Here is a 21,849-nt window from a genome sequence, read left to right as displayed (position 1 = left end):
ACAGTACAGAGTAAAGTGTCACAGCTACAGAGAAAGTGCAGTGCAATAAGGTGCAAGGTCACAACAAGGTAGATCATGAGGTTATAGTCCATCTCATTGTATAAGGGAACCATTCAATAGTCTTATCACAGTGGGGTAGAAGCTGTCCTTAAGTCTGGTGGTACGTGCCCTCAGGCTCCTGTATCTTCTACCTGATGGAAGAGGAGAGAAGAGAGAATGACCCGGGTGGGTGGGGTCCTTGATTATGCTGGCTGCTTCATCAAGGCAGCGAGAGGTATAGACAGAGTCCAAGGAGGGGAGGCTGGTGTCCTTGATGCGCTGGGCTGTGTCCACAACTCTCTGCAGTTTCTTGTGGTCTTGGGCAGAGCAGTTGCCGTACCAAGCCATGATACATCCAGATAGGATGCTTTCTATGGTGCATCGGTAAAAGTTGGTGAGAGTCAAAGGGGACAAACCAAATTTCTTTAGCCTCCTGAGGAAGTAGAGGCGCTGGTGAGCTTTCTTGGCCGTGGCATCTACGTGATTTGACCAGGACAGGCTATTGGTGATGTTCACTCCCAGGAACTTGAAGCTGTCAAACCTCTTGACCTCAGCACCATTGATGTAGACAGGTGCATGTACACTGCTCCCTTTCCTGAAGTCAATGACCAGCTCTTTTGTCTTGTTGACATTGAGGGAAAGGTTGTTGTCATGACACCATTCCACTAAGCTCTCTATCTCCTTCCTGTACTCCGACTCATTACTGTTTGAGATACGGCCTACAACGGTGGTATCATCTGCAAACTTGTAGATGGAGTGATGGGTAGATGGGTGATAGGCAGATGGGGGAGGACAGAGAGTGGGAATGATGTACGGAGCTGAGAGGTGATAGGTGCAAGTAACAAAGGACTGAAGAAAATAGAATCTGATGAGGGAGGACAGTGGACCATGGAATAAATGTTGATGACTTCAGTTTCAGGTTGATGACCTTTCATTGGAACTAGAAAAACATTAGAGATAAAGTGAGCTTTAAGTTGCAGAGAAAATTGGAATGGTCACAAGAGAAGACCTGTTATAGGGTGGACGTCAGTCAAGGTTAAATAACAGATGGGATAATGGTACAATTAAAGAAACAAAAGAAAGGCCTTGAGAAGGTTTTCTGAAATGGTTGAACTCTGTAGTGAGTCCAGAAGGTCGTAAAACTGGTGCGATGGGCCTTGAGCTCATGTTGAGGGACTCTGGAGGAAGTCATGGACAAAGAGTGGAACTGAGGGAGAGAATTAAAGTGACAGGGAACTGGAAACTAGGGTCACACTTCCAGACTGAATAACGGTGTCCTGCAAGGCTGTTGCTTCATTTGCATTTGCCTTCCTAGTATTGTGGAGATCAACTTGTCATCAGCAAATACAGTGCAGGAAATCGAACAAAATGCAAGTTAATCTCTTGGAAAATGTATTTGGGATCTGGGAAGGAAAAATTTCCTCACAATCTGATTGGAGTAATTTCTAATTAAATTTCAGTGGCTGAGAAAAATAAGAGGTTCCACCTTGTTAACATTTAGTCATCTTTTGTGTCCTTCAGCCCTTGACATTCCCTTTAATTAGTGAGGGGCTACTTTTTGTACTGAACGTAGTTCAAGTAGTTTTATTTGTATTTCATACAAACCTTATTTGATTGACTTGTAATCTATAACATTCTTATAATAAAACACCATTTTAGCTCTATCTCATTCTGTCAACATTTATAGGGACAAAATTGCAAAATGTGCCTATTAGAAGCTATTGGGGAACTTTACATAGGTCACTGCAATGCTTTAGGAGCATTATAACTTATAATCTCTTTGACATGCTCAGACTATTACATCTAGATTCTGAGCTGGTGACCTCTTATGGCCTGATCCGATATCCAGATGACATAGTCCAGGCTGACATTCCAATGCAATATTGACAGAAAGCTGCAGAGCCAGAGATAGCATCTCCCAGATTTAAACTGGGGTCTTGTCTGCACTGTCAGGAGAATATAAAAAAATTCCTACTCCCTCAATGAGAAACAGCATTCAGACTGTGGGACCTGGTGCTCTAGATGTGGGTCTATGTCACAAACATTATCATTCTAAGTGAACGTAGAAATGCTTGATTAAATTCAACAGGGAAAGAAAATCAACATTGGGTGTAGCAGTAGTGAAAGATGCTCTGTTAGTATCTTGACAGATTCTGCAGAGCCATGTGGTCATGTGACAGGGAACTATGACAAGTTTTTTAGTGACATCACATATTGGGATTTAAGATTGGCCAACCATTAACGTTATTAATCAATTCAAACCAAACCGTTGTGTTCATTTCTTGAGGGTAGAATTGCGAAGGAGAGAAGTTATGTTAATCATCTATAGAATCCTAGATATATCATTGTTGGGAGTACTGTTGGTTCTAGTGTCCCAATTATGAATAGAATGCATTAGAGAAGGTGTAAGGAAAGGGTGAAATCAGAATTGAGAATTTACATTTTCATGAAAGATTCAAAAGGTAAAGTTTCTTCCCTAACAAAGAGAAATCTAGGAGAAGGGTTTGAGTTCATTGTTAGATTTCTGGATGTTGAGGGTATCAAGGGAGTTGGGAACGTGCCGGAAAATGGCGTTGAGTTAGAAGATCAGCTATGATCTTGTTGAAAGGCAGAGCCTATTCATAAGACCAAATGGCCTACTCCTGCTCCTGTTTCTTATGTTCTTGAAGTTTACGTAATCACAAAGTTTACTTTCCATGCGTAATTTAAAGTTTATATTATGGAGCAGTTTCATCATGAGATGTGGAGATTTATTAATTAATGGAGAAAACCTAAACTAAGGACCATAACTATAGGAGAATCACTCATAAATTCAATAGGAAAGTCAGGCCGGTGAATATGTGGAACTTATTCCAATTTGGGAATAGTTTGAGGTGAAAAGATTAAAGAATTTAAGGCAAGCATGATAAACTCTATGAGGGAGGAATACACAAGGTGAGAAATAGAAGGGTGGGAGAAGGCTTATTTGGCGTATAAACATGGACGTTTGGTCATTTTTGTGATGTACATTCTATCTAATTCAATGTAATAAATAGGAATGTTAAACATCCAAAACTACAAGCTAAGTATCTGTCCTGTTCTGTGCTTTAGGGAGAGTACCCTTAATTACGAAAACCTTAATATGAAGAACATTGATCAAAAACGAGAGTCTTATGTGCCCCGATTTATTGATGCGGTTGTACAAGAGGAGGAAAAGAAGGTAAAACAAATTATTCGGAAACTGGTCTTTTTCTTCTTTCTTCCTGTCTGTTGGACAGACAGATTCTGCTTGCCTTTCTGACTCTGCTGCGGAACAGCCTGAATAAGTAACATGATCCTGCCTGTCACATAACAACCAAAGACAATTTGTTATATTACTGCCGGTATTTATTTCACAAATGTCATCCATGTCATGAATTCCGATAGCCTCTTTGTCAAAATATAAAAGCCAGTCTTCCCGTGACATGAAATAATAAATCTGGGTATTGTGCAGTATGCCCATTAAGAATTGGTTAAGATGAGTGATGGTGTCAGTTTAGGAGCAAGTGAATGCCCTTCCTACTCCAGGTGTTAACAGCTTGGGGCAGGATTAACCAAAAACACCAAGTGATCGGGTAACGCAGCCATTTCTGCACCCTGGCTGCCAACGTTAGGGGTGTTAGGATTAGGCTTCTCATTCTGGGTGGAGGTTGGTGGAGGTCACTGTTAAAATAGCAATCTTATGAGTTACTCACTTCAGGAATGAGGTCAAGAATATACTGAGTAAAGAGGTGACCTGTGTACTGTTATTTACTTTCTCAATAAAGCTGATGTTATTATCAAACCTTATAAAGTGTATAAGGACTGCATCATTCAAGTGCATGTACAAAAGTATAATTTTAACTGTGTGTCTGTGTGTGCATGTGTTTGTGCATCTGTGTCTGTGTGTGTGTTTGTGTGATTGGGCAATTGCAGGAGGTCCACCGGCAATTTTATTGCCCACACAGGCCAGCTGCATCTCTGCTGCTATCCCTCAATGTCAGTGGAGAGGGACAGTGTGCAGGGTATAACACCTACCTTGCACCCAATCAGGTCAGGTTCACAATGAGCGGATGAGCTTAACGTGGGGCCCCAGGTGATCTCAATGTCAAGTATTTTCAGGTAAGTACAGCAGATTCTAAGTAGAAGGTAAAACTTTCCACTCTTAGCAACTTCCTGAAATCTTTCCAGTGATCATGTGTTAATCGCTTTTCCTGTTTTATTAATAAATGCCATGGATCCAGAGACATCACTTATTAAGTCTGAACTTTGAGCAGAATAACGTAGAGTAACAGTCTGGAAGTGGAGGCAAGAAATGAAAGCTTGAAAGGTGACCAACTGTGCAACAACTCTCTCTGAGTCTGCCCACCAGAAAGCTACCAACTCTCTCCAGTAGTCACCCAGCTGTTAAATGCTGACATGTATCAATCCAAACGTGTGCTGTCGTCCTGGAACTCATATTCAAAATATGTGTGGTGTATTTGTATATATTTGTGTAAATAAGTAATGTGGTCAGGGTTATCGCATGAATATATATGGAGTATGACGTAAGAACTTAAAGTAGTTAGTGCTTTGTTGTTAGAGTTATAACTGTTGTCTGAAGCTTCTAACTGCTCTTAATAGTAGGATGAACCACTTCTCCAGCAATGTTCAAGGTCAACCTCAGGATACATTACAATATGTTCTCAAATCCCTTTAGGGCTCAACCTTCCCTATCCCTGTAGACTACTTCATCTCGGTATGCTTCCAATTCTGGCCTTTTGCACACTTTTGAGGTTAATCGCTCCGTCACTGCTGGTGTGTTGTCACACACCTGGATACTCAGCTCTAGAGTTGTGGAATGACCTTTCTCCATTCGATAATGTTCCATGTGGAAACTATTTTGAAAAGTTTGGACTGTCCTTTCACTACTGAGAGCATTAGAGATTTATAGCATCATTGAACGTTTACGATGAAGCAGGAGGTTGTTCGATTCATTGTGTCTGCAGCCATTCATAAAGGACTACCCAGCCAAATCCCACCTTGCAGCACAGGGGTGTGTAATACTGCAGGTATCCAGGTATCATTTAAATATGCTGAGGGTTGCCTCCTCTACCACCCTTCTACACACTAAGTTCCAGACCCTCACCACTCTTTGAGTGAAAACACTTCTTCCTCATCTACTTTTTCAACTGATAATTTTAAAGCTATGCTAATTCAAATAGATCCTTCCTATTTCCTCTGTTGAGGCACCTCAGAATTCTATACACCTTAATTACATCTCCCCTCAGCCTCTGCTGCTCCAAGACAACCCCAGCTCATCCTGTCTTTCCTTGAAGGGATAATTTTCCCAGTCCTGACCTTGTAGAAAGGCTTTGGGTTGTCAGGAAGTGTGTGCCACTCACTAGGGTATACCCAGTCTCTGACCTGCTCTTATGGTCACTGTATTTAGTCATAGAGAGAGACTCAGCATAGGAACAGGCCCTTTGGCCCATCAAGTTCGGACAGACCATCCTAATCCTACACCAATTCCACTTTTTTATTCTCCCCACATTCTCATCAACTCTCCCCAGTTTCCACCACTCACGTAAACACTTGGCACAGTTTACAGTGGCCGATTAACTTACCAACCCACATATCCTTTGGATGTGGGAAGGAAGTGGAGCACCCGGGGGAAACCCACACGGTCACAGGGAGAACATGTAAACTTCACGCAGTCAATACTCGAGGTCAGGATTAAACCCCGGTAGCTGGCTCTGTGAAGCAACATCTCTACTGGTCATATCACCGTGCTGCAGTGTGGCTTGTCCTGTTGAACTTCTGGTCAAGGCTGACCCCCCCCCCCCCAGAATGTCGATGTGGGAGAACTTGGCATGGGAATGCCAAAAGTATGTGCTTAGACTCTCTCAATGCCTGGCATTTTGTGGTGCAAATGTCACTTCCACTGACCACGTCAGTCACTGTGTTGTTTACTGGATCTTGCTTTGAGCAAGTTGGCTGCAAGGTGTCTACAGCAAAACAGGGACTGCATTTAAGAAATACTTCATTGGCTATAAAGTGCTTGTTGGTTTCCCGAAAAGTAACAAGTTGAAATGCAAGTTCTTCTTCTAAAATGGACCAATTAAATGTCGCCGCTTGCGGCAACGAACTGAGCTGTGGTTTGGGGTCAGCAACAGAACAAGAGACATACACCACTCCTTTCATAATATCCCAAGGTATTTTACAGTGAAATGAAAAATACTTGTTGAAGTGTCAACGTGTCTGTCTTATAAGAAATGCATCCAGCAATTCAGCAATCTACACAGAGTCTGTCCCCACAAACATCATTGGTAATTGGTAATTGGTTTATTATTGTCACGTACCGAGATACAGTGAGAAGCTTTGTTTTGAATGCCATCCAGACAGATCATTCCAAAACATAAATACATCGGGGTAGTACAAGGGGAAAGCGATAACAGAATGCAGAAGGGAGACACAAGAAATTCTGCAGATGCTGGAATCTGGAGCAATACACAAAAAATGCTGGAGGAACTCAGCAGGTCAGGCAGCATCCATGGAGGGGAATAAACAGTCGATGTTTTGGGCCGAGACCCTTCATCAGGACTGGAAAGGAAGATGACAGAATCCAGAATGAGGAGGTGGGGGGAGGGGGAGGAGCGCAGACAGGCAGGGGACAGGTGAGTCCAGGTGATAGGTGAGTCCAGGTGAGAGGGGGAGGGTAGGTGGTTGGGAGAGGGGGGGGGGGAAGATGTAATAAGCTGAAAGGTGATGGGCAGAAGAGGCAAATGGCTGAAGAAGAAGGAATCTGGTAGGAGAGGGCAGTGGACCATGGAATAAAGGATGGGGGAGGGGAGGAGAGGAGATGGGCAGGTCATCAAGGTGGGAGAAGGGAGCCACAGGAATAAGGGAAGAATATAGTGTCAGAGTTACCATTACAGAGAAAGTGCAGTGCAGGTAGACAATAAGGTGCAAGGGTCACGCCAAGGTAGATTGAGAGATCATCTTTATCGTACTAGAGGTCAGTTCAAGGGTCTTATAACAGTGGAATGGAAGCTGTCCTTGAGCCTAAGGGTCAGTGTGATAATGAGGGCTAAACATTGGCCAGGATACCAGGAATAGCTTTTCAGGGAATGGAGGGATATGCAGGCAGATAATACTAGTTTAATTTGGTGTCATGGTCAGCACAGATATGATGGGCTGAAAGCCCTGTTCCTGTGCTGTGCTGTTCTGTGTTCTACATTCTCCAGTTTTTGTTTCAGATGATGCCATGGCATTCTGGGTTTAATTGATAAATTGGTAAATTGGTAAATTGGTTTATTATTGTCAGGTGTACTGAGTTACTATGAAAAACTTTGTTTTGCATGCTGTCCATACGGATCATTTCATCACGTTAGTATATTGAGGTAGTACAAGGGAAAAACAACAACAGAATGCAGAATAAAGTGTTACAGCTACAGAGAAAGTGCAGTGCAGGCAGACAGTAAGGTGCAAGGTCGTAACAAGGTAAATTGTGAGGTCAAGAGTCCATCTTATCATACTAGGGAACCATTCAATAGTCTTATAACAGTGGGATAGAAGCTGTCCTTGAGCCTGGTGGTACGTGCTTTCAGGCTTTTGTATCTTCTGCCCGATGGAAGGGGGGAGAAGAGAGAATGTAAGATAAGGTAAGATAAGATTTCTTTATTAGTCACATGTACATCGAAACACACAGTGAAATACATCTTTTGTGTAGAGTGTTCTGGGGGCAGCCCGCAAGTGTCGCCATGCTTCCGGCACCAACATAGCACGCCCACAACTTCTTAACCCATACGTCTTTGGAATGTGGGAGGAAACCAGAGCACCCAGAGGAAACCCACACAGTCACAGGGAGAACATACAAACTCCTTACAGGCAGTGTGGTTGGAATCAAACCCGGGTCGCTGGCACTGTAAAAACGTTATGCTAACCGCTACACTACCGTGCCTGCCCTTGTCGGGGGAGAGTGGGGTATTTGATGATGCTGGCTGCTTTACTGAAGCAGTGAGGTGTAGAAAAGTGTCTGTGGAGGGGAGTAATATCTCATCCTAAAGAAGGCACCTCAGGCAGTGCAGCATTCCCTCGGAACTGCATGGCACAACAGCTGAAATAATTTGTGCTCTAGCCTCTGGACAGGGACCTGAACCCACAACTCTCTGTGTCAGAGGCAAACTCCTGCCACAGCTGCTTTACCCAGGAAGAAGAGAATAATTGGGCAGTAATGCCACTGATTGAAGACCTTTTGAGACTTATTAATATCGGTAAGGTGTTGGAAGACGGCACAACCAAAAACATGATGTCTTCTAATGAGTCATCATCACCCTAATGAGACCTTAGCGACTTATCCTCCCACACACTCTATAATTTGTTTAATGAGTTTGATTTATACAAAATACTTAAATTGATTCAGATCTAAGTGTCTGTGTCAGCTTTCGGTTATGTTTCAAAGTGTACAAAATAATTGACATTGGATACCATTATTATCAAACAGATCAAATAATCTTCAAAATGAAAATTTATCTGATGTATTTTTGCTGCCAAAATTAATGTTATAATTTTTTTCTTAGGTTTGGCAGATATTGAAACTGAATATGTGATGCAATCATCAAACACTTGTATCCTGGAGATCTTTTTGAGTATTTACATCCACCAATAGCCCCAGGAACTCTATCCTGCTTATCCATGCTCTCAAATCCTTCCATCCCCTTGCTAATTCCATCACTGCCAACTTTCCCAGCTCTACAACCCTCTGAGATCTCTGCATCCCTCCAGTTCTGGCCTCTTGCATATCCCGGATTCCCAAAGCTCTATCATTGGCTGCTTCCCATCGGATGTTGGGTTCAACGCTCAGCCCCTAGGTCTGGATCTTGATTTGATCTTTTTACCTAGAGATCAAGTCATGGAGACCTACAGCACAGAAACAGGGCCTACTATGTTTATGCTGACCATCAAGTACCTATTAACTATTCAAGTGTATTTATTTACTGAGATATCTGTATATATCCTTCAACTCAAAAAATAATTCATTTTTTAACTGAAATAAACTCACAATCAGAACAGGCAGAAGAAAAATACATCGTTCTCCAATCATGCTGATCACTGACATTGTCTTCCTGATCTTCATTCAGTGGCTGCCAGTTGACCCCTAGGATAGAACATAGAACATAGAACACTACAGCACAGTAAAGGCCCTTCGACACACAATGTTGTGCCAACATTTTATGCTGCTCTAAGATCTATCTAACCCTTCCCTCCCACATAGCCCTCCATTTCTCTATCATTCATGTGTCTATCTAAGAGTCTCTTAAACGTCCCTAATGTATCTGCCCCCACAACCTCTACAGGCAGTGCGTTCCATGCACCCACCACTCTCTGTGTAAAAAAGTTACCCCTGACATCCCCCTTATACCTTCCTCCAATCACCTTAAATTATGTCCCCTCGTGTTAGCCATTGTTGCCCTGGGAGAAAGTCTCTGACTGTCCACTCGATCTATGCCTCTTATCATCTTGTACACCTCCATCGTCACCTCCCATCCTCCTCTCCAAAGAGAAAAGCCCTAGCTCACTCGACCTATCCTCATAAGACATACTCTCTAATCCAGGCAACATCCTGGTAAATCTCCTCTGCACCCTCTCTAAAGCTTCCACATCCTTCCTATAATGAGGTGACCAGAACTGAACACAATACTCCAAGTGTGGTCTGGCCAGAGTTCTGATATTGATACAGTATGTAGCTGTTAATTTAGATTTATATGTGAACAGTTCAGAGAACCATTGAGAGCAAGCATATCAGAACCATCTGCAATCTTGGGCAATTCTTTTGTTCTGACCAGTGTAGAAGTGTCTTCTTCAGTGGAATATCAGGGTTGTGGTAGTGTAGCTATGGTAGCAGGCCCTTCAGCACAACTCATCCATGCTGACCAGGTTGCCGAACCGAGCTAGTCCCATTTGCCTGCATTTGGCCCATATCCTTCTAAACTTTTCTAATCCATGTACTTGTCCAAATGTCTTATAAATGTCGTACTTGTACCCACCTCTACCACTTCCTCTGGCAGCTCGTTCCACATACCCACCACCCCCTGTGTGAAAAAAACTTGCCCATCAGGTCCCTTTTAAATCTTTCCCCTCTCGCTTTAAGCCTATGTCCTCTGGTTTTGGACGCCCCTACCCTGGGGAAAAGACTGTGACCTTCCACCTTATCTATGCCCCTCATGATTTTATAAACCTCTATAATGTCACCCCTCAACATCCTGCGCTGTGGGGAAAAAAGTCCCAGCCTACCCAGCCCTCTCCTCATAACCCAAGCCCTCCAGTCCTGGTAACATCCCCGTAAATCTTTTTTGCACCCTTTCCAGTATGTGGTAGTGTCTGTGTCCCTGTTCTACTGCATGGTGTTTCATGCCAATCCACAGAGCTAGAAGTTCAGATCTCCTGGGCTCCTTGCATTTAGTGAAAAGTCTCATAACATTATCAGCATTACCATTTGTTCTGGATGTACACTGCTACTCTGGTTAGTGCTCAGCTGAGCACTGTCATTATAGTGCTCTTAGTCCTCCAGTACGGACACTCAGATGTATGTACCCCTCCATATCAAAAACAAGAGGGCAGAGGTTTAAGGTGAGAGGAAGGAATTTTAAAGAGGATCTGAGGGGAAAATTTTTACACAAGAGTTTTTGGAATGCGCTGCCAGAGGTGGTGGTGGAGTCAGATGCAGTCACTACTTTTAAGAGACGTTTACACAGGCACTTAAATAGGCAAGGTATAGAAGGATACGGACCTAACGTGGGCCAGTGGGATTAGTGTAGATGGGCAACAAGGTTAGCATGGACAGAGTGGGCTGAAGGGCCCATTTCTGTACTGTACAACTCTATGACTCTAGACTAATCCCATTTACCAAAGCTTGGTCCATAGCTTACTATTGCCTTTCCAATTCAAACCTTTGCCCTCTGGTCTGAAATCCTCTGCCATGTGGAATTGTTTCTTACTATCTACCATCTCTGTGCATTTCATGATTTTGTTTACCTCTTATCAGGTCCTGCCTCAGCTTCTTTTGGTCCAAGGAAAACAGATCCAACCTCTCCAGTCTTTCTCCAGAGTTGAAAGGTTCCATCCCAGGCAACATCCTGGTGAATCTCCTCTGTACCTTCTGCAGCGCAGTCACGTCCTTCCTAGAAATACACTGTACCTTGTCATCCAAAATTCTGCTGCCGCTTGTTTCACCTTCTTCATCCACCGTTCTGTCGGCCTACACTGACTCCACGTTAAATCGGTGCCTCAGTTTTAACATTCTCCACCTTACTTTCAAACCACTCCATGGGGTTGCCTCTTCCCAGCTCTGTAACCTTTTGAGGTTTTCGCCAGAACACACTGGAGATCAGTGCCAGTGCCGAGTCCCGAGGCACTTCCTGAACGCTGAAATTAGGGGTTGGATGTTTTTCTTGTCCCAGAGCTTTATACCATGTGAGTGGGATCCAGCACTTACATTAAAAGTTGAGTGAAGCTATCATTTTTTTGCCATTTATTAATGCTTTAAATTAATCTAGAGATAAGATCTCTTTCTTTATCAGTCACATGTACATCGAAACACACAGTGAAATGCATCTTTTGCCTAGAGTGTGCTGAGGGCAGCCCGCAAGTGTTGCCACGCTTCCGGCGCCAACATAGCATGCCCACAACTTCCTAACCTGTACATCTTTGGAATGTGGGAGGAAACCAGAGCACCCGGAGGAAAGCCACGCAGACACAAAGAGAACATAGAAACTCCTTACAGACAGTGGCCAGAATTGAACCCGGGTCCCTGGTGCTGTAAAGCGTTATGCTAACCGCTACACTTCCGTGTGTGTTTCTAAATAATTTTCAGTTTCTCACTATTTTTAAAATAACATTTTAATTTTGAAAATTGTTTAAATACATTGCAACAGTCAGCAAATGTCTTTGATCATCAGAGAGATGTGGAGACGATGGAGAAGGCTTTCTGACAACATAAGCTGTCAAAAGCCATCAGGCACCTCAGCTTCCGCCACTTGAGGCCTAGTTGCCACTTGCAGGCTGCTCCACTTTGAGAGACGGCCATGGTGGCAACCTGTCCAGTCATTGGGAGCTGTGCAGCTTCAAAGGGTAAGTGGGACCATGGGATTAGTCCAGGGGGTTTACCTGAGACAGGGGCTGCCATGAATACGGTTTGGTGTATGACACCTTCTTACCCACCCTCCTGCCACTGTAAACTGCTTTTCAGAAACCTGTCAACACCCTTTAGGTTTTAAAATCTATTAAATCTCCCTTGGGCTTCCTCCACTGGAGGGAGAACAATCCCAGCTTCCTCAGTGGTTCCAAGTAACTTAAAGCTTTCGAGGGAATGCAGCGAAGATTCACTAGACTGGTTCTCGGGATGGTGAGCCTGTGGTCATCATCGTGGCTATCCCACGAGGTCGAGGCTGATGGTCTTCATTCCATTGACCTACAGTATTTATGGGCTCTCAAGTGGCTTATGAGTCCAATCCGCTTTTGTGCCGGTTCTTGACTAGGAGCTTCCAGCCATCACATTGCCTGCTCCCGTCGCCCTCCCCCGATCGCTGAAAGACTTGAGAAGTAGCCCACAGAACGAAGACGCCTGTGCGTGTATTTGTTTAACGTGTACTTGATGTTGTACTACAAAAAGCACACGATACGTCACAAATCAACCAACTGATTCCAATGGCATGGAAACCATGGCGATTGGAGCCGATGAATTTGTTGCAGCCTTCATCTGCCTTCACAGCTGTTGAGTTCGAAATAACTTCATCCGCCTGTTCCACCATTGAGGTCTTGGTTGGATTGTTCTTTGTTAGGGACCTCACCATCGAACTTACCTCCATGGGTGACCCTACCAGGAGCATAGCTGCAGACGGCATCGGTCTCGGGATCTCAGGACCACACAAGCTTCTCCACCACGACAAGGTGACAATCCATGGAGAAGGAACCTGTGGTGTGGGAGACTGAAGAGGCTAGGCCTCTATTCTCTAGGCTTTAGAAGAATGAGAGGTGACCTCATCGAAAGGTACAAAATTCTTAGAGGGCTTGGTGGGTTAGATTCGAGGAGATTGTTTCCCTTGGGTGACGAGTGTGGAACCAGGGGGTCACAGGTAGGCCATTTAGGACTGAGGTGAAGAGAACTTCACATGGAAGTTGGCAGGTTTATGGAATTCTTTACCCTGGAGGGCTGTGAGGCTCAGTCATTGAGTGCATTCAAAAATAGATTTAAAGGAATGAAGAGATAGTGCAGGACAGTGGTGTTGAGCTGTAGGAGGGGCCAGATGTGTTAAATAGCAGAGCAGGATCGCAAGGCCTAAATGCACACTCCTTCTGTTACCCCTAATGTTCTTACCCCTCTTCTCTGTCCCATCGTGGTAAAGAAAACGATTGCAGATTTTTAGCATCTGCTGTATTTTATTTTTGTAACACTGTAGTCAATGCTCTATGCACCTTCTCCAAAGCCTTAACATCCTGATTAGTGAATATTTCTGTTTAACATTAAAGGCATAAGAGATGCTGAGTGGTTGGTAAATTTGCAATGCGCAGTATGCTACCGAGATGGATAAGGAAAATTAATCCATGTGCTCTATGTATCGTGCTGGTTATTGCTTGATGTATTCTATCCCATCTAGGCTGGAATAGTATATTGTCAGCATGACATAACTGCATGCTTTCCGATATAATTAAACAAAGCCTTGTCATAATACGGCAGTACTTCAATAGGTGGCAATTTCAGGTTCAGATTTGCACAGTATTAAACCATGACAATTGGATAAAAAACTTTCGCATTTTCCTCTTTGTTTTACTCCTCACAGAAGTTCTTTTCACTTGAAAGTAATTTACATGCTCCAGTTTAAAGTGATGGAACCTGATGAACTGTGTTGTCATTGGACCACAAAGCCAACGATTTTTCTAAATGGTGGCGCACAGCCTGACAGATTAGAAAACAAGTTCCTGAGCAAGGAGAGCTGTTTTGGAACCAGCACTACAAACTTGTGTGAAATAAGGCCACTGTACAATATTTGGAAGTACATTTTTGCACAGAGTAAATATTGTAACACGAAAACCTGCGTATGAAAAGTTGTTTTGGCTGTGGGCAAACATCACCTTGTTGTTCTCTGTTGGGCCTTTTCGCTGCTTGTTTGTGAAGGATGCAAATGCGTGTACAGATATGAAAATTGGATTTTTATCGGGTTTGCTCTGCTGGTCATGGATTCATGGAGTCATAGAGTCTTACAGCAGGCCGTCCGGCCCGACTCGTCCATGCCGACTGTGTTGCCCAGTGAGCTAGTCCCATCTGCCCACGTTTGGCCCATAGTTCTCTAAACCTCTCCTATCCATGGACTTATCCAGATGGCTTTTAAATGTTGCTGATGTGCCCACCTCAACCACTACTTCTGGCAGCTCATTCCAAATACGCACCACCCTTTGCGTGAAGAAGCTGCCCCTGATATCCCTTTTAAATCTCTCGCCTCTGATCTTAAGCCTATGCCCTCTTGTTTTTAGCACCCTCTCCCTGGGAAAAAGATTATATGCTTTCACCCTGTCAATGGCCCTCACGATCTTATATACCTCTATCAGGTCACCCCTCAATCTCTTACCTTCCAGGGAATAAAATCCTAGTCTACGCAACCTCTCCTTGTAACTCAGGCCCCCAAGTCCAGGCAAAATCCTAGTAAATCTTGTCTGCACTCTTTCTAGTTTAATAACATCTTTCCTGCAATAGAGTGACAAAATGGTACACAGTACTCCAAGTGCGGCCTCACCAATGTCTTATATCACTGCAACATAACATCTCAACTCCTAGGCTCAATGCCCTGACTGATGAAGGCCAGAGTGCCAAAGACCTTCTTCATCACTCTACCTACGTGTGCCGCCGCTTTCAGCAGACTGGGCACTTGCATTCCTCAGTCCCTCTGTTCCATAACATTCCCCAGGGCCCTCCCATTCACTGTATAAGTCCTACCCTGGTTTGATCTCCCAAAATGCAAACCTCACATTTATCTGGGTTGAAAGTCATTTGCCAATCCCCAGCCCACATACCTAGCTGATCAAAATAGCCAATCAAGAATATTTATGAAGTGTTGTCTGATTACTGATTTGTTGCACTGGTTGCATTATACTATTGACCGCCTTGTTCCCAGAAAACCAAGAGCAAATGAGTAGCTAACTTTATTCTGCAACTGAGTTCAGTCACAAAAGCAAAATGAAGCTCTTCTGTTCTGAAATGTATGAAGCTAATTGCTTCATTCCAATAACAGACAATGTAATACATAATTTATTTTGGCTTGTTTTAAAACTCTTTCAAATCCATCTCTTGTACTTACAAGCCAATTTGAATGCCCTTGATATGCCAATCTAATTACAGATAAAATAAAAAAAACATTTCCTTGGTGTTGCTGTTATATCACAGTCTGTTACAACTCTACCCCCAGCTGCGACACCAAGCTACAGATTTGGAATTACAGTATTAATTATTAAAACAAAAATTAATCTCATGGTATTAATTTGATGTCCTTTGCATAAAACTTGCAAATTACTGTCTTTAGTAAAAGAAAATTTCCCATTTGGTCTTCCTAGAACTTTTCAAAATGCAAATGTTTGTTTCATTTTCTTCCCAGATGAGTTTGATTTCAGTTAAAATTGTCTGGTGATTCAAAAAGAGCTCAGCCAGGAGCACACCATGTTCTTTTCTCCCTTGGAATATTAACAATACACAAGAAATAGAAGTGAACTGGATGGTGGTGTGGTGGACAGTAAGGAAAGTTGTCTAAGGCTACAGCAGGAGATAGGTTAGATGGGCGGAGCGTTGGTAGATGGAATTTAATCTCAACAAATAAGAGGTGATGCATCTTGGGATTCAACTGGGTTAGGACATATAATGGTAGGGCTCAAAGGAATATTGATGAACAGAGAGACCTTGTGGTTCAAGTCCATAGTTCCCTGCGAGTGGCAATGCAGGTTGATAGGGCTTGCTTTCATAGGTTGGGGCAAGGAATATAAAGGATAGGAGGGTATGCTTCAATTATACAAAACACAAGTAAGTTGGTAAAATGGTTAGTTTTTCACTGTATCTTGTAATAATAAACCAATGTCAATACCAATATTATTGTCACATATACTGAGGTACAGTGAAAATAATTGTTTTGCATGCCACCCATACAGATCATTTCATTACACAGAGCATTGAGGTAGTACAAGGGAAAACAATAACAGAATGCAGAATAACGTGTTGCAGTTACAGAGAAAGTGCAGTGCAGGTAGACAATAAGGCGCAAGGCCATAACGAGTTGGATTGTGAGGTCAAGAGTCCATCTTATCGTACTAGGGAACCGTTCAATAGTCTTATAACAGCGGGATAGAAGCTGTCCTTGAGCCTGGTGGTACGTGCTTTCAGGCTTTTGTATCTTCTGCCCAGTGGGAGGGGGGAGAAGGGAGAATGTCCGGGTTGGGTGGGGTCTTTGATTATGTTGGCTGCTTTACTGAGGCAGCGAGAAGTGTAGACAGTCCACGGAGGGGAGGCTGGTTTCCGTGATGTGCTGAGCTGTGTCCACAACTCTCTGCAGTTTCTTGCGGTCCCAGGCAGAGCAGTTGCCATACCAAGCTGTGATCCATCCACATAGGATGCTTTCCATGGTGAATCTATAAAAACTGGTGAGGGTCAATGGGGACATGCTGAATTTCTTCAGCCTCTTGAGGAAATAAAGGCACTAGTGCATTTTCTTGGCCATGACATCCATGTGGTTGGACCAGGACAAGGCTATTGGTGATATTACTCTTAGGAACTTGAAGCTGCACTTGGAGTTAGACTGCACTTGGAGTACTGTGTGCAGTTCTGGTCACCACACCGTAGGAAGAATGTGGTTGTGCTGGAGAGAGTGCAGAGGAGGTTCACCAGGATGTTGCCTGGATTGGAGAACTTTAGTTATGGGGAGAGATCAGACAGGCTGGGCTTGTTTTCCCTGCAATGAAAGAGGCTGAGGGGTGAAAACTGAAAAAAGGCTGTCCCCAGAGCACTCTATGCAAAAGATGCATTTCACAGTGTGTTTTGATGTACATGTGACTAATAAAGAAATCTTATCTTATAAAATTATAAGAGGCATTTTCCGCTCTATGCCAACTGGTCACAGTTTTTATAGTGTCCTGTTTTCTCCCCCTTATTAAACAGTGGGGTTACATTTGCCACCCTGCGATCTGCAGGAGCTGTTCCATTATCTGTAGAGTCCTGGAAAATGATAATCAATGCACCCACTATTTCTGAAGCTTGCTCCTTTAGTTCTCTGGGATGGAATGCAAATTATCAGGCCATGGTGTTTATTGGTGAGCAGTGCTTTTAATTTCTCCTGCATTATTTTCTTACTAATTTTCTTTAGTTCCTCACTTTCATTAGCTTCCTGGTTCCCTAACATTACTGGAGAGTCACTTGTGAAGACAGAACCAAAATATTTGTTTAATTACCCTGCCACTTCCTTGTTCTTTACTATAAATTCTCCTGCTTCTGTAAAGGATCTATAATTTGACTTCACTAATCTTTTTCCTTTCACATATTTGTAGAAGCTTTTATTTTTTATATTGTTTACTCTCATATTCTATTTTTGCTCTCTTAATCAATTTTTTTTGTCCTCCTTTGTTGAAATCTAAACTGCTCCTAATCCTCTGGTTTGTACTACATCTGGCAATCTTATGTGATTCCTCTTGGATCTCGTACTATTTTTGACTTCATTTGTTAGACATAATTGGGTTGTCTTTTCTTTAGTATTTTTAGAGCAGGCAGAAATGTGTAACTTGGTGTTCCTGCTTGGTGTAAAAGTACCTCTGTTTCCAGAGTCATAGAGTCATACAGCACAGAAACAGGCCCTTCGGCCCAACTGGTCCATGCCAACCAAGATGCCCCATTCAAGCCAGTCCCACTTGGCAGTATTTGACCCATAAACTTCTAAACTTTTCCTATCCATGTACCTATCCAACTGTCTTTTACAAGTTGATATTGTGCCTGCCTCAACCATTTCCTCTGGCAGCTCGTTCCACATACATACCACCCTTTGTGTAAAGAAGTTCCCCCTCAAGTTCCAATTAAATCTTTCCTCTCTACCTTAGACCTATGCCCTCTAGTTCTTGATTCCCCAACCCTGGGGAAAAGACTGTGCGCATTCACCCTATCTATGCCCCTCATGATTTTATACACCTCTATATAATCACCTCTCAGTCTCCTATGCTCCAAGGAATGAAGTCCAACCTCTCCCTCTAACTCAGTCCCTCAAGTCCAGACAACGTCCTTATAAATCTTTTCTGCACTCTTTCCAGTTTAATAATATATTTCCTACAGCAGGGCGACCAATACTGCAGAACGCAAACTTGACAGCATAAACTAGGACTGATATTTCATTCGTGAATGATGTGGAGCAGGTAAAGCGTACTTCAAGTGGTTGAACAGAATATAGAAGACAGAACAGTACAGCATAGCAACAGGTCCTTCAGCCCACCATGTCTGTGCCGAACATGATGCCGAATTAAACTAAATCTCTTCTGCCTGCACATGATCCATATCCCTCCATCCCCTGCATATTTGTGTCTCTATATAACAGACTCTTAAATGTCCCTGTTGTATCTGCGTCCGCCACTTGGCCTGGCAGGGCATTCCAGGCACCCATCACTCTCTGTGTAAAAAACTTGCTCCGCACATCTCCTTTAGACTTACCCCTTCTCGCCTTAAGTGCATGCAAGAAACTGCAGAGAGTTGTGGACACAGCTCGGCACATCACGGAAACCACCCTCCCCTCCATGGACTCTTGTGTATACTTCTCGCTGTCTTGGTAAAACAGCCAGAATAATCAAAGACCCCACCCACCCCAGACATTCTCTCTTCTCCCCTCTCCCATTGGGCCGAAGATACAAAAGCCTGAAAGCACATACCACCAGGCTCAAGGACAGCTTCTATCCTGCCATTATAAGACTATTGAATGGTCCCCTAGTACAACAAAATAGATTCCTAACCTCACAATCTACCTTGTCATGGCCTTGCACCTTATTGTCTGCCTGCACTGTACTTTCTCCGTAACTGTAACACTTAATTCTGCATTGTGTTATTGTTTTCCCTTGTACTACCTCAATGCACTGATGTGATGAAATGATCTGTATGGACAGCCTGGTAGAAATTCAGGCTGATTTTTGTATGGGATGACAATCTACTAACCATCAGCAAGGTGGCCATGTGGGTGGGTTTAATAGGACATGCAGACATATGTCTATTATCCTGACTTTCTTGACTACACCCAACTTTTGCTGATAGCTTGCACAGTTCACAATTTTGTGACCACATGACAAAGAGGGGAATAACTCAGCTACAATCTATCCACATAATGCATTTTACCAACCATTTTACCACTTGATCAGCATCAATGGGATGTGGGTGTCCCTGCCAATGCCAAGTTGTATTGCTTACACCTCAATGCCCTTGAGAAGGTAATGTGTTATCTTGAACCACTGCAGTTTATTGGTGAAAATGCTCCCACTGTGCTGTTAGCAAGGGATTTCCTAGATTATGATCTAGGAGCACAATACCTGTGCAGGGTGGTGTATGATTTAGAGAGGGACTTGGATTGGTATTGGTATTGGTGTTGGTTTATTATTGTCACTTGTACCGAGGTACAGTGAAAAACTTATCTTGCATCCTGATCGTACGGGTCAATTCATTACACAGTGCAGTTACACTGAGTTAGTACAGAGTGCATTGATGTACTACAGGTAAAAACAGTAACAGTACAGAGTAAAGTGTCACAGCTACAGAGAAAGTGCAGTGCAAAGTAGCAATCCTTTCATGCAGCTGCTGCCCATGTCCTTTTATGTAAGTAAAAATATGGCACAGTGGCAAAGCTGGTACCTGGCTCCAGTACCCAGGTTCAATCCCGGCCTCCAACACAGTCTGTGTAGAGTTTGCACATTCTCTCTTTGGACCGTGTGGGTTTCCCCCTCGGATGCTTCAGTTTCCTCCCACATTCCAAAGACGCGCAGGTTGGGAGGTTAGAGGAGTCACTGGTGATTGATGGTCTGCACTAACTTGGTGGGCTGAAGGGCCTGATTCTATGTGGAATGATTCTAAGACACTAAATAGAAATCCTGTTTGGAATTTCAGGTTTGTTTTCTTAGCTCTAAGTTGAATACCATTAACCCTCTTAGAGTTGGAGAGTTGACAGAACATGTGTTAAAATTCATTTGGGCTCAACCAAAGGCTCAGAAAATGCCTTTCCAAAATATTGTCTCATTCTCTGTGTTAGCGGAGGAGCAGTCACAGTTGCTTCCTATAATGCGGAGACACTAAAGGTGTGTAAATGGTCCCAAAGTGTTGTTGGAAAGCACAGTGAAATGGATTCCCACTGATAGCAGCAAATTTATAGCTGCTGTTGTTTTAATCAGATGCAAAAAAATCTGTTTAGGTTCAGTCGAGGAACAGTATTGTATACTTTGACACAAGGTGCAAAAGCATTGGGTAACAGGTTTATTAGCATTACCTAATCACATGGGCATGTTTACCTTGCTGACAGTGCCAGCAAATAAGCTTAGTATATTTTGTTTACTCTGATGAATTGTAACGTTCCAACCAGCCCATTTTATAATGTGCAATTCTTTATTAAACTGGCATGTTATTAGATCTTTATTGACTTTGCCTTTGATCTCTTACCATGAAATACTGTCAGACTCTTCAGCAGTGCACTGTACCAGTGGCCAACTGTACCTGACTTGTCAGGAAAACTAGCCATGGTGGTTGATAATGTGAAAGCTTTAATAATTTTCTGTGATGCTTTTGAAGTGTGTGCTTGTGAATCTTTTTAAGTCAGTTTCTGTGAATAATTTCTCTCTGAATAATTTCCGATTCCAACTTACTGTGTGGCTTCCCTCCCCTTGTTCCTTAGTACTCAATCATCCTAAGGTCACACTTACTGCTTCTTTAAGGCTACATTGCCCTCCCATGTGAAGCTACTAACCTTGGGCTTTATACAGAGGTTCTTCTTCAGTTATCCTTCCTTCCAGTTCTGCTGACAGCACCTTTCCAATATCAAAAAGGAAATTTCTGGCTCTCACATTTTCATTGCCAATCTTCCTTTCCTCTGAGGTCCCTGACTGTGATGTAACCAACTGACCCAATTCTCCCACTCCACCCAGTGTAAATCCATTTACTTCCATTGGTAGTTTCAGAGATAATGAAGGAACTTGCAGCCTCAACAATATTTGTTCCTGGGCTGAAAAGTGGCAAGGAATTTTTGTGCCACACGAAATTAAGTGTCAAGCAATGACTATCTCCAACAAGACAATGTCTACCACTTACCCATTCAGTGGCATTGTCATTGTCAAGTCACTAACTATCAACATCCTGTAGTCAGCATTGGTTATAACCGTAAGTGGAGTAGCCAATAAATTGGTAAATTGGTTTATTATTGTAACATGTACTGAGGTACAGTGAAAAAATTTATTTTGCATGCCACCCATACAGATCATTTCTTTACAATGGTACATTGAGGTAGTACAAGGGAAAACAACAACAGAATGCAGAATAAAGTGTTACCGTTACAGAGAAAGTACAGTACAGGCAGACAATAAGGTGCAAGGCCATAATGATGTAGACTGTGAGTTTAAGAATCCATCTTATCATACCAGCGGATGGTTCAATAGTCTTATAACAGCAGGATAGAAGCTGTCCTTGAGCCTGGTGGTACGTGCTTTCAGGTTTTTGTATCTTCTGGGAGAGGGGAGAAGAGAGAATGTACGGGGTGGGTGGGGTCTTTGGTTATGTTGGCTGCTTTAGCAAGGCAG

General features: G+C 43.1%; 1 protein-coding gene across 1 annotated transcript in view; it reads left to right on the top strand.

The window, feature by feature from the left end:
* Positions 1 to 21,849, top strand: part of stpg2 (sperm-tail PG-rich repeat containing 2) — a 199,377-nt gene that overhangs the window by 65,057 nt on the left and 112,471 nt on the right. The window contains exon 6 of the mRNA XM_052041076.1: positions 3,130 to 3,238. Coding sequence (XP_051897036.1) covers positions 3,130 to 3,238 — 109 coding nt within the window. The remainder of the gene's footprint in view (positions 1 to 3,129; positions 3,239 to 21,849) is intronic.

The sequence above is a fragment of the Pristis pectinata genome, chromosome 2 (assembly GCF_009764475.1).
Source record: "Pristis pectinata isolate sPriPec2 chromosome 2, sPriPec2.1.pri, whole genome shotgun sequence".
In the NCBI taxonomy this organism is placed as follows: Eukaryota; Metazoa; Chordata; class Chondrichthyes; order Rhinopristiformes; family Pristidae; genus Pristis; species Pristis pectinata.
This window is presented reverse-complemented; position numbering and strand designations above follow the sequence as displayed.